The sequence below is a fragment of the Oncorhynchus mykiss genome, chromosome 12 (genome assembly GCF_057628025.1).
Source record: "Oncorhynchus mykiss isolate SJ-2025 chromosome 12, ASM5762802v1, whole genome shotgun sequence".
NCBI lineage: Eukaryota > Metazoa > Chordata > Actinopteri > Salmoniformes > Salmonidae > Oncorhynchus > Oncorhynchus mykiss.
In genome coordinates, this window is record NC_143033.1 from 88,540,595 (window position 1) to 88,558,350 (window position 17,756).

General features: G+C 44.7%; 1 protein-coding gene across 1 annotated transcript; it reads right to left on the bottom strand.

Moving 5' to 3' along the window:
• Positions 1 to 5,038: 5,038 nt before the first annotated feature.
• On the bottom strand, positions 5,039 to 9,421 carry LOC149979422 (uncharacterized). Its single transcript, XM_090191411.1, has 4 exons — positions 9,251 to 9,421; positions 8,052 to 9,148; positions 5,853 to 6,087; positions 5,039 to 5,124 (listed from the first exon to the last, which is right to left on the bottom strand). The coding sequence occupies exons 1-4, from the start codon at positions 9,255 to 9,257 to the stop codon at positions 5,039 to 5,041; spliced, it is 1,425 nt and encodes a 474-aa protein (XP_090047537.1). The 5' UTR covers positions 9,258 to 9,421.
• Between the last annotated feature and the right edge of the window lie 8,335 nt (positions 9,422 to 17,756).

Below are 17,756 nucleotides of genomic sequence, written 5' to 3' on the forward strand. Positions count from 1 at the left end.
GCATAATTTCCCCAATATAAATAACTTGCATGAATCTTTTTGCCTAAGTTATTATCCCAATGCCAAATATCAAGCGAGTGATCCCCCGCTTTGTATCAGCCTGTCTCTGGATCTGAACATGCACATTATGGTGTGTGATGTTTGAGAATTCAAGTCTGTGCAATTACACAATTTGAATTCCACTGAGAGACTAATTTACTATGGTTGAATTCAGTGGAGGCTTCTCAGAGGAGGAAGGGGAGGACCATCCTCAGTGAATTTCATAAAAATAGTGAAACGGTAAAGTTATAATTTCTTGATAAAACTATACTAAATATTATCACGTCACCAAATAATTGATTAAAACACACTATTTTGCAGTGAAGGTCTACAGTAGCCTCAACAGCACTCAACAGGGTAGAACCATGGTGTAGCCATGTGTAACTGTAACTGCATTTTGATTGCAGTATAACTGCAGTATGCCTCAAATACTGCTTCCAAAATTACACCGACTGCAGTCCTCCTCTGGGTACATTGACTTCAATACAAAACCTAGGAGGCTCATGGTTCTCACCCCCTTCCATAGACTTACATAGGTTGGAGGTCATCCTCCGAAGGTTATCAGAGCTCTTGCAGCATACCACCCTGTATCCCACTGCTGACTTGCTCCTGAAGCTATCCCAATACCCCAGGGAAGTGATTGGGGACATTTCCCTGTGTAAGGTGCTGTCTTTCGGGTGGGACTTTAAACGGGTGTCCTGACTCTCTGAGGTCACTAAAGATCCCATGGCACTTATCGTAAGAGTAAGGGTGTTAACCCCGGTGTCCTGGCAAAATTTCCAACCTGGCCCTCATACCATCATGGTCACCTGATCATTCCCAGCTTACAATTGGCTCGTTAGTTGAACAGTTAATTAATTTCTTCCAAAATGAGAGCGAGAGAGATTTCAACATTTTAAAAAGTTTAAGTTTTTTTTATATTACCTTTATTTAACCAGGTAGGCTAGTTGAGAACACCTTTATTTAACCAGGTAGGCTAGTTGAGAACAAGTTCTAATTTACAACTGCGACCTGGCCAAGATAAAGCATAGCAGTGTGAACAGACAACACAGAGTTACACATGGAGTAAACAATTAACAAGTCAATAACACAGTAGAAACAAAAGAGAGTCTATATACATTGTGTGCAAAAGGCATGTGGAGGTAGGAGAATAATTACAATTTTGCAGATTAACACTGGAGTGATAAATGATCAGATGGTCATGTACAGGTAGAGATATTGGTGTGCAAAAGAGCAGAAAAGTAAATAAATAAAAACAGTATGGGGATGAGGTAGGTAAAATTGGATGGGCTATTTACCGATAGACTATGTACAGCTGCAGCGATCGGTTAGCTGCTCAGATAGCAGATGTTTGAAATTGGTGAGGGAGATAAAAGTCTCCAACTTCAGCGATTTTTGCAATTCGTTCCAGTCACAGGCAGCAGAGAACTGGAACGAAAGGCGGCCAAATGAGGTGTTGGCTTTAGGGATGACCAGTGAGATACACCTGCTGGAGCGCGTGCTACGGGTGGGTGTTGCCATCGTGACCAGTGAACTGAGATAAGGTGGAGCTTTACCTAGCATGGACTTGTAGATGACATGGAGCCAGTGGGTCTGGCGACGAATATGTAGCGAGTGCCAGCCGACTAGAGCATACAGGTCGCAGTGGTGGGTGGTATAAGGTGCTTTAGTAACAAAATGGATGGCACTGTGATAAACTGCATCCAGTTCGCTGAGTAGAGTATTGGAAGCTATTTTGTAGATGACATCGCCGAAGTCGAGGATCGGTAGGATAGTCAGTTTTACTAGGGTAAGTTTGGCGGCGTGAGTGAAGGAGGCTTTGTTGTGAAATAGAAAGCCGATTCGAGATTAGATTTTAGATTGGAGATGTTTGATATGAGTCTGGAAGGAGAGTTTACAGTTTAGCCAGACACCTAGGTACTTATAGATGTTCAAATATTCTAGGTCGGAACCATCCAAGGTGGTGATGCTAGTCGGGCTCTTCAACCGATCGCTGCCTGCACCTGCCCGCCTGTCCAACATCACTACTCTAGACGGCTCTGACTTAGAATACGTGGACAACTACAAATACCTAGGTGTCTGGTTAGACTGTAAACTCTCCTTCCAGACCCACATCAAACATTTCCAATCCAAAGTTAAATCTAGAATTGGCTTCCTATTTCGCAACAAAGCATCCTTCACTAATGCTGCCAAACATACCCTTGTAAAACTGACCATCCTACCAATGCTCGACTTCGGCGATGTCATTTACAAAATAGCCTCCAATACCCTACTCAACAAATTGAATGCAGTCTATCACAGTGCAATCCGTTTTGTCACCAAAGCCCCATATACTACCCACCATTGCGACCTGTACGCTCTCGTTGGCTGGCCCTCGCTTCATACTCGTCGCCAAACCCACAGGCTCCATGTCATCTACAAGACCCTGCTAGGTAAAGTCCCCCCTTATCTCAGCTCGCTGGTCACCATAGCATCACCCACCTGTAGCACGCGCTCCAGCAGGTATATCTCTCTGGTCACCCCCAAAACCAATTCTTTCTTTGGCCGCCTCTCCTTCCAGTTCTCTGCTGCCAATGACTGGAAAGAACTACAAAAATCTCTGAAACTGGAAACACTTATCTCCCTCACTAGCTTTAAGCACCAACTGTCAGAGCAGCTCACAGATTACTGCACCTGTACATAGCCCACCTATAATTTAGCCCAAACAACTACCTCTTTCCCTATTGTATTTATTTATTTAATTTATTTATTTTGCTCCTTTGCACCCCATTATTTTTATTTCTACTTTGCACATTCTTCCATTGCAAAACTGCCATTCCAGTGTTTTACTTGCTATATTGTATTTACTTTGCCACCATGGCCATTTTTTTGTTGCCTTTACCTCCCTTATCTCACCTCATTTGCTCACATCATATATAGACTTGTTTATACTGTATTATTGACTGTATGTTTGTTTTACTCCATGTGTAACTCTGTGTCGTTGTATCTGTCGAACTGCTTTGCTATATCTTGGCCAGGTTGCAATTGTAAATGAGAACTTGTTCTCAACTTGCCTACCTGGTTAAACAAAGTTAAAAAGTTAAAAATAAATATATACAATTGTAGAAACAGGAGAAGCAGGTTAAGAGTCACATGAGAGTTTCAAATGTCAATGACGTTTGAAGATAACACTGAGCAAACCAAGATCAGTTGGGATCTGCCAATCCTGGTCTCAGAGCATTTCATATTATTCTGTACGTAAATCAGTGTTACTGTAATTTAATTATGCCAATGTGTTTTCATTAATTGAAAACCCTTAATCTATTTTATGAGAATTTGTAATATTCTTGTTTGCATAAAATAGACGTAGACCAGCCATTTCAATAATAGGTAACAGAATTTATTCTCGGAGCGCGCTGCCACTTTACCACGAGCAACAGTTTATATACAATAACATGACTTCATTTCATTGCTTAACAGAATCCCCTCCTCTCGACCGGGACAAAGTGAGGTTAATAGTTCATTCTAACACACTCACAGGTCACACAACATAACTAAATTAACTTTTGACCCATCAACTTTACTTATTCACCAACCCATTAGTTTCTGCCTAGTTGGAATGGTGTTCATTAACTTTAATTACTCCTTGTCCGTGTCACACAATCCCTTCTTATGAACTCATATTGTTAATCAGATATAATAAAACAGAGTATAAGTTTACTTAGTTACAGTTCCATTTAAAAAAATTTGTTCAGTCATTTAATCATCATTTTCCCAACAATCAGAGACACTCCATTTAGAATGACATGTTACCTTTTGTATGGTTATGTAAGACAGATGGTTACTTAAGGCAATCACTACTTAGCATGTTAGCTAACCCTTCCTCTAACCATAACCTTACCCTTTTAGCTAACCCTTCCCCTAACCTTAACCTAAACCCCTTGTCAGGTTTCTTCAAAATCGAACCCAGAAGCAGACCAGGACAAGGAGAGTAGGAAGAAGGTGAGTATTTATTTACAAGTGAAAGTGAATGGTTAGATATATCCAGGTGGCGTAGCGGGCAGCGGTGGTGAGTTGATGGGAGTAAATAGGTGGATCCAATGGGGAAGCGGAATCCTCCGACGACCAGGCGGGAATGGGGTAAATGATCCGGGTGAGTAACTGAAGACAAAACAAACGGAGGTAAGTTTAAGGCAAGCAATACGTAACAAACAACAAAACAAATTCTATCCAACTTGAGGCTGATACTCTGGCACAACATACTGTTCATGGCTAACGATCCGGCAGGGAATGGATGTCAGGTCCGGGCTTATGAAGAGGAGAGATGATGATCAGGACCAGGTGTGCAGATAGCTGATGGGATACAGGTACGGGTAATCAGAAACCCCAACTGGCTACATTGCCCGGCAACCAGACAGGGTGCGTTCCAGGACGCCGGAAAAAACACTCCAGGACAGAACATAGGCAAAAAAAACAGACTCAGGAAACGGGATTCGTGACAGTACCCCCCCTCCGACGAACGCCACCGGGCGGACTACCCGGAGCGCCAGGGTGGAGGCGGTAAAAGTCACGAAGCAGGTCATCGTCAAGGATCTGACGCCGAGGAATCCAACTCCTCTCCTCAGGACCATATCCTTCCCAATCCACTAAATACTGGAACCCTCGACCCCGCCGTCTGGAGTCCATGATGCGGCGCACCGTGTAGACAGGACCACCTCCGATCATCCGAGGAGGAGGAGGACGAGGAGGAGGGGGTAACAGAGGACTGAGGTGAACCGGCTTGAGGCAGGAGACATGAAAGGTGGGGTGTACTCGAAGCGTTGCCGGCAATTTGAGTCGGACCACAACAGGGTTAATGATTCTCTCCACCACGAACGGACCAATGAACTTAGGTGACAGTTTCCTCGACTCAGTCCGTAGACGAAGATCCCGTGTAGCCAACCACACCTTATCTCCGATGGTATAAGCGGGAGCAGGAATACGGAGACGATTCGCCTGGATCTGATACCGGTCAGAAACTCTAAGGAGGACCTTCCTGGCCCGAAGTCAGGTCCGGTGGCAACGACGAATGTGGGCCTGGACAGAAGGGACCGAAAGATCCCTCTCCTGAGAAGGAAACAAGGGAGGTTGGTATCCGTACAGGCATTGGAAGGGGGACATCCCAGTGGCAGATGAAGGAAGGGTATTATGGGCATACTCGACCCAGGGTAATTGAGATGACCAAGAGGTGGGATCAGAGGAGACAAGACAACGCAGCGTGGACTCCATCTTCTGGTTGGCTCTCTCCGCCTGACCATTAGATTGTGGATGAAATCCAGAAGTGAGACTGACTGTAGCTCCAATGGCCAAACAGAAGGATTTCCAGACAGCAGAGGTAAACTGAGGACCACGGTCAGAAACAATATCACAGGGCAACCCGTGGACCCTGAACACCTCCCTAACCAGGATCTCGGACGTCTCAGTGGCAGAAGGCAGCTTGGAGAGGGGAACAAAGTGGGAAAACTTGCTGAATCTATCCACAATGGTCAGAATAACCGTGTTACCAACAGAAGAGGGCAACCCCGTGACAAAATCCAGGGCCAGATGCGACCAAGGTCGCCGGGGAATAGGTAGGGGGTGAAGAAGCCCAGAGCTGGCCCGATTGGTACTCTTATTCTGCCCCCAAACAGGACAAGCGGCAACAAACCTCCGGGTATCTTCTCCCATGGCAGGACACCAAAATCGTCTGCGCAGTAACGCCATAGTCCGAGCAACACCAGGGTGACAAGCTATCTTGCTGGCATGGGACCACTGAAGGACAGCAGAACGAACCGACTCAGGCACGAACAACCGACCGGGTGGACCGTTATCGGGCCCGGGCTGTGTCCGAAGAGCCGCCATCACCTCCTCCTCAATCCTCCATGTAACGGCTCCCACAACAACGTTCTGGGGAAGAATCGTCTCAGTCTTGGCCCCACTCTCCTCCGTCTTGGAGAACATCCGGGACAGGGCGTCCGCCTTCCCGTTCTTCGACCCAGGTCGGAACGTCAGGGAAAAATTGAAGCGTCCAAAAAACAAAGCCCACCGTGCCTGACGGGAGTTGAGACGTTTAGCCGATTGCACGTAAGCCAGATTCTTGTGGTCAGTCCAGACCACAAACGGTTGCTCCGCTCCCTCCAACCAGTGACGCCACTCCTCCAAGGCAAGCTTCACAGCGAGAAGCTCCCGGTTACCCACATCGTAGTTTCTTTCAGCTGGAGAAAGACGACAAGAGTAGAAGGCGCAGGGATGGAGTTTACCGTCAGTGGAGCTACGCTGGGACAGGATGCCCCCCCCCCCCCTATATCAGACGCATCCACCTCCACAACGAACTGACGGGAAGTGTCAGGTTGAGAGAGAATCGGGGCGTTGGTGAATCGGCTCTTCAAATCTAGAAATGCTCGGTCTGCCTCAGGAGACCAACAGAACTTTCTGGTGCAAGACGTCAGTACAGTTAAAGGGGCGGCTACCCGGCTGTAATCACGGATAAACCTCCGATAAAAATTTGCAAACCCCAGAAATCTCTGGAGCTGCAATCTCGTACCGGGCTGGACCCAATCCCGAACCGCCCGAACCTTCTCTTGGTCCATCTTGATCTCTCCCCTGGAGATGATGTACCCGAGGAATGACGTCGTGTGGGCGTGAAAATCGCACTTCTCAGCCTTCACGAACAGACGGTTCTCCAATAACCGCTGCAGGACCTGCTTGACATGCTGAACGTGGCTAGAAAGCTCCTTCGAGAAGATGAGGATATCATCCAGGTAAACGAACACAAAAATACCAATCATATCTCTCAGAACGTCATTCACCATACTTTGGAACACAGCAGGAGCGTTGGTCAGTCCAAACGGCATCACCTGGTACTCGAAATGTCCCATCGGAGTATTGAACCCAGTCAACCACTCGTCCCCCTCTTTGATCCGAACCAAATGATAAGCATTACGTAAATCAAGCTTCGTAAAAACCGTAGCACCCTGTAAAGAATCGAAGCCGAGCTCATCAAGGGCAGGGGATACTTGTTCTTGACCGTAATATCATTCAAACCCCGATAATCAATACACGGTCGAAGAGAGCCATCCTTCTTGCTCACAAAAACAAATCCTGCTCCCAGAGGTGATGACGAGGGCCGAATGAGACTTGCAGCAAGAGACTCCTTGACTCCTTGACTCCTTCAAATCAAAGCTAAACAACAACTTACTTTGTGGCACACATCCCTTGTACATAACTCCAAGGCCTCACGTTCAGGTCGAGAGATACTGTATAACCGTCCCTTGAGAAAAGCGGCTCCAGGAAACAGATTAATCGCACAGTCATAAGGTCGGTGGGGAGGAAGGGACTGAGCCTCCTGTTTACTGAATACTTCACCCAACTCGTGATATGTTTCTGGAACCAAGGACAAATCAGGAGGAGCAGAGTCACTGACCTGACTGGAAACGGCAGGAGAACAGGCAGTCCTAAGACAGTTAGCATGACAATCAATGCTCCAACTAGTTACCTTACCCGTCACCCAATCAAACGAGGGATTGTGTTCCTTCAGCCAGGGGTAACCAAGAACCAGAGGAACATGGGGCGAGGACAGAATGAAGAAGGAGATAAACTCTGAATGATTCCCCGACAACAACATCTTAACCGGTTCAGTCCTCATAGTGATCCGTGCCAGCTACTACCGTTCAGAGTGGTTGCTTCAATGGCTTCCGGCAATTGCTCCTTGGAAAGCCCCAGCTGTTCCACCAAGTCAGCATCAATAAAACTGCCATCAGCACCTGAATCGATAAAAGCGTTCATCTCTAAGCTCTGATCCTTATTCATAAGGGTCGCAGGAAAACGGGGTCTGACAGGATTCTTGAGAGGTTGAATCTGGCTCGCTAAAATTCCTCCCAAAACTAGCGAGCCGGGCAGTTTAACGAGCGCTGTGGACAAGCGGAGATGTAATGTCCTGAGCTACCACAGTAGAGACAGCTGTTGGTCTCACGTCTACGTTGGCGCTCCTCCTTAGTTAGCCCGTGTCGCCCCACTTGCATTGGTTCGGGATCTGGTGGCAAGACCCCTCCACTAATCCCGTGTGGGGAATAACGATCAACCCGTTCTGGTCCACCTCCTGACCCGAATGGTAACCGAGTCTCAGATTGATTAGATGGACCCCACTGCTTCTCCCTCCTCTCTCGGACTCTATTATCTACCCGAATAGATAAAGTGACCAAGCTGTCTAGGTCACTAGGCTCTGGATAGGATATCAGCTCATCCTTGAGTTGCTCCGACAACCCCTGGTAAAAAGCAGCTTGTAGTGACTCCTCATTCCAACCACTCTCCACAGACAATGTCCTGAACTCGATCATAAAGTCTGCCACACTGCGAGTTCCTTGGCGAAGAGTGAACAAACGTTTAGCTGCGTCCTTACCTCGGACTGGATGGTCAAAAATCCTTCTCATCTCTCCCGTGAATTCCTGGTATGAAGCCATGCAGGTCCCCTGTCGTTCCCAAATGGCTGAAGCCCATTCCAGAGCTCTTCCACGCAGCAGTTCAATAACAAAGGCTATCCTAGCCTTGTCAGTGGCGTAAGAATGGGGCTGCAGATCAAACACTAACCCACACTGCATAAGAAACGAACGGCATCTTCCCAAATCCCCTTCATATTTATCAGGCGTCGGTACCTTGGGTTCACGGAAGGAAACCGCATCAGACACGGCAGGTGAGATTGGTGAAACAGGTGGTAAATGAATCGCCAGCAAACTGAGCTGATCCTGGATTTGTGTCAAGCTAGCAGATAAGTTCTGGATTGCAACCGCTATCTCCTGTAGCGCCGTCTTTTGTTGTCCCAATGTCTTCCCCTGCTGGGTAATGGCATGGCAAACGGAATCCAGGTCCGCCGGGTTCATTCTTGGCCGGATCGTTCTGTCAGGTTTCTTCAAAATCGAACCCAGAAGCAGACCAGGACAAGGAGAGTAGGAAGAAGGTGAGTATTTATTTACAAGTGAAAGTGAATGGTTAGATATATCCAGGTGGCGTAGCGGGCAGCGGTGGTGAGTTGATGGGAGTAAATAGGTGGATCCAATGGGGAAGCGGAATCCTCCGACGACCAGGCGGGAATGGGGTAAATGATCCGGGTGAGTAACTGAAGACAAAACAAACGGAGGTAAGTTTAAGGCAAGCAATACGTAACAAACAACAAAACAAATTCTATCCAACTTGAGGCTGATACTCTGGCACAACATACTGTTCATGGCTAACGATCCGGCAGGGAATGGATGTCAGGTCCGGGCTTATGAAGAGGAGAGATGATGATCAGGACCAGGTGTGCAGATAGCTGATGGGATACAGGTGCGGGTAATCAGAAACCCCAACTGGCTACATTGCCCGGCAACCAGACAGGGTGCGTTCCAGGACGCCGGAAAAAACACTCCAGGACAGAACATAGGCAAAAAAAACAGACTCAGGAAACGAGATTCGTGACACCCCTAACCTTACTTACTGACTTTATTGTCCCCATGGGGACATTTTGTTGCAGTGTCATGTACACGTTTAAAGTGGCGTTTAAATACAAAACAAAATTGACAATACAACTTCGATAAGTTACACACCAATAAAATATATTTTTTAAAGACTAGCCTGCTGGCCTTACTGAGTCGATAGGAATATTAGCCCAAGCTATTTAGGAGGGATATCACACCTGGCACAAATGATTGTCCAGTTCTGTTTTTCCTGCTGAGGGGTGCCCTATACCTGCGCCCAGAGGGGAGTAGTTCAAAGTCCGGGTACAGGGGATGGCTTGGGTCTAAAATGATTTTGTGAGCCTTGCGGAGGGCCCTGACCTTAAAGATCTCATCCATGCCTGTCTGTTTAACTCCAAGTACCTTGCTTGCTGTGGTGATAATCCTTCTCAGCATATTTATCAGGCTGACAGTGGCATTGCCAAACCAACAAACAATACAAAATGTTAAAATACTATCAATGAAAGATTTGTAAAACAGAGTCAGTATAGTACAGTCTACATTAAAATATCCCAGCTTTTTGAGAAAGTACAGTCTCTGTTGGCTCTTTTTGTAGATCAGGTCTGTACATTTACTCCACTGAAGTTTATTGTCCAAGAGGACACCCAGGTATTTGTATTCCTCTTCAATCTCTATATTCAGACCTCTGATAGATGTTTCAGAGGTGGGTGTTGTACACTTCCTGAAGTCTATGCACATATCTTTGGTCTTTTTGGTATTGAGGACCAAGTGTGATTCCTCACACCACTCTACAAAGTCATCTAGGACCAGGCCATGATGTTCCTCGTCAACATGCAACAGGCTGATCAAGACAGCCTCATCAGGGAACTTAACGAGTAGTCTGTCAGGATGGGAACAAGTACAACTATTAGTGTACAAGATGTACAGGAGTGGGGACAAAACACATCCCTGAGGAGAGCCTGTGTTGGTATTGCATATGTAACCTTAACCCCTAGCCTATCTAAATAAAACATGTTTTGCTTTATCATTATAAGGTATTGTGTGCAGATTGATGAGGGGGAAAACTATTTAATCCATTTGAGAATAAGGCTGTAATGTAAGAAAATGTGAAAAAGTGAAGGGTCTGATTACTTTCCGAATGCACTGTATCATACTAAATGGAGTGTCTCGGATTTGTGTACAGAATCATACGAAATGCTCTGAGACCAAGTTGATCTGCTAGTAATCATGCCATTAATAGACGTTGGCAGATCTGGTTCTAGGATAAACACAACACGCTACTTGGAAATCTACTGGATTCAGAGCAGCCGTTGTGTGATGTTCAGATAATAAAATATAATTTAGAACAAACATACCTCTCTGACATGTAGAATAAGGAACCACATCCTGGTTTTTGGACTGGGCTGACACTGGCCCCTGGGGCATTATTTACAGGTTCCAGAGATAGAGACAGTTAGCTCTCACCAATTCAGTCAGTCCTCAGGTGCTAGTTTTCTTTGGAATGACCATAGCCTGCTAGTCCCTGGTGCAAGTAACTGGTAAGGTTAGAGAGCATCATTTTTAGATCATGATGGTCGGGGACAGAAGATATTATAATCACCAATTTCACATTTTAGAGATCATTTGTGTTGACTTAAATCTTTGTGTTAACCTCCATGGAAAACTCAACAAATGACAGAGCACATCTTTCATTTTAGCATGCTGAGTATTGCTGTACAACAGATGATCACGGTGGCAACTATAAAATCATTATGTTACCGAATCCAGCCAGTGACAGCGCAATGATATGGGTTGTCATTTTGGCCCGCTTCAATAGAGCCCACCATGCTCTGCACTGCAGGTCACAGCAAGCACTGCCAGTGCCAACGTGTTGCACGCCAAACCACAGTGCATTGTTACACACAGTGACAAACCGTCATTCAGATTTTTTGGGGTGTGGGCTTGCCTGTTTTGCATGTTATTTTGGCATCAATAGGTGTCACATATCAGTTTGCAAACAATATAAAACATATGTAAAACATATATATATATATCACTGAGTTAACAAAGCTGCATACAAACATGGTCTCTTTTTTGTTTTCTTGAGTAAGGCAGCTCCAAAATGCAGGCGTTTCAGCCTAGTTCAGTGCTTTCTGTGGTGGTGGGGCAAGCCAGCAGAATATATAGAGCATTGTGTCGTGATAGGCTCAGTGTTCTGTCACTCATGCGGACACTACTTCCCCGCCAAGTCTAAGGGGAGACCTCGAAAATTCTAGCCCCTTGGGTGCTGCCATAGAGTTACATTAGAAGTGCCCATCCAAGAAAGCTCAAGGTCATTTGCCACAGATAAAATGATGTCAAATCACATTATATGTACAGTAGCTTTTGATCATGTTGATCATGTCAATATCATACTTTCAAAATATTAGCTAGCAGTCATCATCATGAATCAAGTTGACAATCTACTGGCAAATCCTTTTTAATCCTTGTCATATGAAGATAAATAATGAAGAGAAATTATAGATAAAACATATTGGTACTCAGCGGCCATTGGACATTAACATTACACAAGTTGGAAATCATTAAATCAATAATGAGTGGTTTGGAAGGAATCAGTGACAGTGGCTGTGTGGTCCCAAATCTGCGATTTAATGGGATCTTTCCAAATTTAAAATAATAAACATTCAATATTGGCCATGCCATCAATGAAGCATGATTTGTGCCGCGCTCAAAACAACTGATAACTCGGAACTGCAAAAACATGACTTCAGTGGGTTCAAGACAACTGGGAGTTTAGGTTCCAACAGGTCATTACTGTAGTCTACAGATAATGTTATCTTGGTTGTCAATAAGTTACAGTATAAGATAAAGGATTCATACGCTGGTATAAATTACTACTAAATGACAATAGGACACAAAACGAGTATAAAGGAGATAACAGTTGAGTTATCTTTTTATGATATTACAGCCTGATACGCTCACATCTGTGAATTGAATGCCAATTGCGCTGCCTTCGTTTGTCTGGTTTACTGTGAGGGGAAATGTACAGACACATGGCACAGTCCTAGCTAGGCTACTAAAGTGTTTTTTATTAAAGCTTGACAACTACTGACCGAAAAACAAAACACCATGCAAAGGAGAAACATGTAGCCCTATTACAGCAACATTGGAGAAGTAGCATGGCTACCTAATTTACAGAACAAAAATAATAAGCAATGTGTAAAGTGTTTGGTCCCATGTTTCATAAGCTGAAATAAAAGATCCCAGAAAACTTCCATATGCAAAAAAAAGCGTATTTCTCTCAAATGAAATATGTTTACATCCCTGTTAGTGAGCATTTGTCCTTTGCCAAGATAATCCATCCCACCTGACAGGTGTGGCATATCAAGAAGCTGATTAAATAGTATGATCATTACACAGTTGCACCTTGTGCTGGGGACAATAAAAGTCCAATCTAATTGTGCAGTTCAATCACAAAACACAATGCCACAGATTTCTCAAGTTTTGAGGGCTCGTTCAATTGGCATACTGACTGCAGGAATGTCCACCAGAGCTGTTGCCTGGGAATTTAATGTTAATTTCTCTACTATAAGCCACCTCCAAGTCTTTTTAGAGAATTTGGTAGTACGTCCAACCGGCCTCACAACCGCAGACCACACGTAACCACACCAGACCAGGACCTCAACATCCGGCTTCTTCACCTGCGGGATCGTCTAAGACCCGCCATCCGGAATGATTTTGAAACTGAGGGAGGACTATTTCTGTCTGTAATAAAGCCCTTTAGTGGGGAAAAACATTCTGATTGGCTGGGCCTGGTTCTGCAGTGGGTGGGCCTGGCTCCCAAGTGAGTGGTCCCATTCAAAATTAAATTAAACTTTATTTGTCAGATGCGCCGAATACAATATTTACAATGGAAATAGTCTGGGTGGTCATTTGATTAATTGTTCAGCACTCTGTGGTTTGGGGGTAGAAGCTGTTAAGGAGCCTTTTGGTCTTAGACTTGGTGCTCCGGAACCACTTGCTGAGCAGTAGCATAGAGAAAAGTCTATAACTTGGATGACTGGAGTCTTTCACAATTGTTTGGGCCTTCCTCTAACACTGCCTAGTATTTAGGTCCTGGATGTCAGGAAGCTTGCCCTCAGTGATTTACTGGGCTGTACGCATTACCATCTGCAGCACGTTACGGTCAGATGCCGAACAGTTACCATACCAGGAGGTGATGCTCTTGATGGTGCAGCTGTAGAACTTTTTGAGGATCTGGGAAGCCATAACAAATCCTTTCAGTCTCCTGAGAGGGAAAAGGTGTTGTCGTGCCCTCTTCACAACTGCCTTGGCGTGTTTGGACCATGATAGTTTGTTTGGATGATGTGGACACGAAGGAACTTGAAACTCTCAACCCGCTCCACTTCAGCTCCGTCGATTTTAATGGAAGCCTGTCCGGCCCTCCTTTTCCTATAGTCCATGATCAGCTCTTTTGTCTTGCTCACATTGAGGGAGAAATTGTCGTGCCTGCACCATACTGCCAGGTCTCTGACCTCCTCCCTATAGACTGTCTCATCATTGTACAGGATCCAGTTGCAGAGGGAGATGTTTAGTCCCAGGGTCCTTAATGATAAGCTTTGTGGGCACTATGGTTTTGAGCGCTGAGCTGTAGTCAATGAACAGAATTCTCACATAGGTGTTCCTTTTGTCCAGCTGGGAAAGGGCAGTGTGGAGTGCGATTGAGATTGTGTCATCTGCGGACCAGACAGGACTGGTAAAAAGTGCTCTTCACTGACGTGTCGCGGTTTTGACTTACCAGGGGTGATGGTCGGATTTGCGTTTATCGTCAAAGGAATGAGCGTTACACCGAGCGGGATCGATTTGGAGGTGGAGCGGGAGCGGGTCAATTTGGAGATGGAGGGTCCATCATGGTCTGGGGAAGTGTGTCACAGCATCATCGGACTGAGCTTGTTGTCATTGCAGGCAATCTCAACGCTGTGCGTTACAGGGAAGACATCCTCCTCCCTCATGTGGTACCCTTCCTGCAGGCTCATCCTGACATGACCCTCCAGCATGACAATGCCACCAGCAATACTGCTCGTTCTGTGCGTGATTTCCTGCAAGACAGGAAGGTCAGTGTTCTGCCATGGCCAGTGAAGAGCCCGGATCTCAATCCCATTGAGCACGTCTGGGATCTGTTGGATCGGAGGGTGAGGGCTAGGGCCATTCCCCCCAGAAATGTCTGCAAACTTGCAGGTGCCTTGGTGGAAGAGTGGGGTAACATCTCACAGCAAGAACTGGCAAATCTGGTGCAGTCTATGAGGAAGAGATGCACTGCAGTACTTAATTCAGCTGGTGGCCACACCAGATACTGACTGCTACTTTTGATTTTGGGTCAAAATCTAAATTTTGTTAGTCACATGTCTCTGGAACTTGTTCAATTTATGTCTCAGTTGTTGAATCTTGTTATGTTCATACAAATATTTACACATGTTAAGTTTGCTGAAAATAAACAGTTGACAGTGAGAGGATGTGTCACGTTCTGACCTTAGTTCCTTTATTATGTCTCTATTTTAGTTTGGTAAGGGCGTGAGTTGGGGTGGGCATTCTATGTGTTGTTCTATGTTTTTGTATTTCTATGTGTTTGGCCTGGTATGGTTCTCAATCAGAGGCAGCTGTCTATCGTTGTCTCTGATTGAGAGCCATACTTAGGTAGCCTGTTTTCCCATTTTGAGTGTGGGTGATTGTTTTCTGTCTCTGTACCTGCACCAGACAAAACAAAACTTTCATTTTCGGTCATTCGCTTGTTATTTTGTGTTGTGTTCAGTTTAAATAAATATTAACATTGACTCGTACCACGCTGCATATTGGTCCGATCCTTCCTACTCCTCCTCAGAAGAGGAGGAAAACCGTTACAGGACGTTTCGTTTTTTGCTGAGTTTAGTAGCAGTCTAATGGGCTCCTGAACAATGGTGCTATTTTGTGTTTTTTGAGGAGGGCTGATCTGTTTTCTTCATAATGTTTCCGCCATTGTTTCCTATGCCCGAAAAGAGCTTCTGGACATCAGAACAGCGAACAATCAATTTTGAATTTTACTTCAATGAGTCAATGGCGAAGGACATACTGCTCATCCCGAACCAGCCTCCAATCCCAAACACTCGAAAATGGATCAGGCAATGTTATACAGGCCGGCATGCAAATGGATAAACCGCCTCTACCATCCGTTCTATTGGCGACCGTGAAATCACATAAACTGGACAAGCTCTGTTCGAGACTATCGTAGCAACATGATCTGAAGAACTTTAATATTCTATGTTCCTCAGAGTCGTGACTAAACACGCACATGGAAAATGTAAATCCAGCTGGTTTTTCTATGCATTGGTAGAACAGAACGTCAGTGTAGGGTAAAATGAAAGGGGTGTTGTGTTTCTTTTTGTTAACAAAGGTTGGTGCCAATCTCTAATAGTAAAGAAGTCTTGACATTCTGCTCACCTGAGTTAGAATACCTCATGATAACTTGTAGACGACACTATTTACCACCACAAACCGATGCTGGCACTAAGACTGCACCCAATGTGCTTTATAGGGCCATAAGCAAACACAAAAAATGCTCACACAGTAGCAACACTCCTAGTGGCCAGTGATTTTAATGCAGGAAAACTTAAATCCTTCTTTCCTAAATGTCTACCATTGTCACCTATGCAAATAGGCAAAAAAACTACTTGCAAACTATAACAGATTAAAAAGGAAAAGCGAGCCATAAGCTGTCAAGTGACACAAGCCTACCAGACGAGCTATATGCCTTCTATGCTCGCTTTGAGGCAAGAAACACTGAACCATGCATGAGAGAACCCGGTGTCCCAGACAACTGTGTGATCACTCTCTCCATAGTTGATGTGTGTCGTGTCTTTACTATCATTAAACTGAAGTTATTATCAAAGATTCTCTGTAATTTGTATTACGCGATTAGACTGATTAATCATGTAACCATAATTAACTAGGAAGTCGGGGCACCAAGGAAAATATTCAGATCACAAAGTTATAATTTCCCAATATAACCTTTCAGATATTTTCATATCTGATCCATAGTCTTCTGATTAATTAATAATTTATTTTACCTCACGTTTGTCTCATTCCAAATGTCGTAAATCTGCACGAACCCAGTCTTCAGTATGAGTCATCCATACATCAATTGTCATAAATCATTTATTTATTACTAACTAAGTAATTCACAGAAATGCATAAACAAAACAACAAAGTAAATGCAAGAAATGATAGGAGAATGTGCCCTAATGGGCTAAACCGGCATGGCGGCTTGTTAGACAAAAGGGGAAGTGGGGAAGTGGGGGTTGACTAAGAAGTCACTACAGAGTGATAATTATAACAATTGAAATGCTAATCCTTTGCACATGAACGCTCACTCATTCGGGAACAATTGCAATCAATCAATATATTTACGCTCAGTGTGTTGTCTTGATCGCTGGTGAAAAGTTGTTTATTTTGTAGAATTGTCCGCCTCTCTCCCTCTCTCTCTCTGTTGTGGTTAGGGTGGATTGTTCAGAGTGACATTCATTTGTTATAGAATGGATGTTTCGGCGGTTGTCATTCTTCGCGTTTAATGATACCGAATTTCTAGCTGCAGACTAATAATTAATATCAAAGACTTGTTCTTACTCTGTCGGTATCGATAGTCTAAGAGTTTAACCACGTGGTATGGTTAAAAGATTCAGCAATGGTCTGCAACCTTTGTCCCCTCCTAATGGAGAAAAGCATGGTCTGGTGATAATTTCTCAAAGTTGGGTTTTATTCGGAATTGCAGAAAAGGGCTGTCACAGGATGCCTGACCCTAACTGGGCTCAGGGGCGGTCCGCTTATTCAGTTAAACTCAAAAGGGAATTGGCGTTTCCTTCATTAAACAGTCCAAAATCACATTGTAAAATTGTGTAAACAGTATCATACTCACTCATTCATCTTATACAACAATTAGATGTAAACCTCATTTTTGAGGCTATTATATAAACAGCGTTATGGTAATGTGGCCACACCGTCTCCCATGAGCTTCCCCAAGTTGTAACAAACGGACCAGTCCGTAGCTGGATCCTTCTCTGGAACATTACATTTGTTCGGACCTCGAGTTCTGTGAGGTGGAAGAAATTCCTTTGTTCTCTATGAAACCACTCTCTCTATACTGTGTGGCCATGTGGCAGGGTCTTCTACTCAGGAATTTATGACCTCTCTCTGACCACAGCAGCCTAGTTGAAGGAGGAAAGGGGGAGGCAGGGAGAGAGGGATGGGCTTGCTTTACCCAAA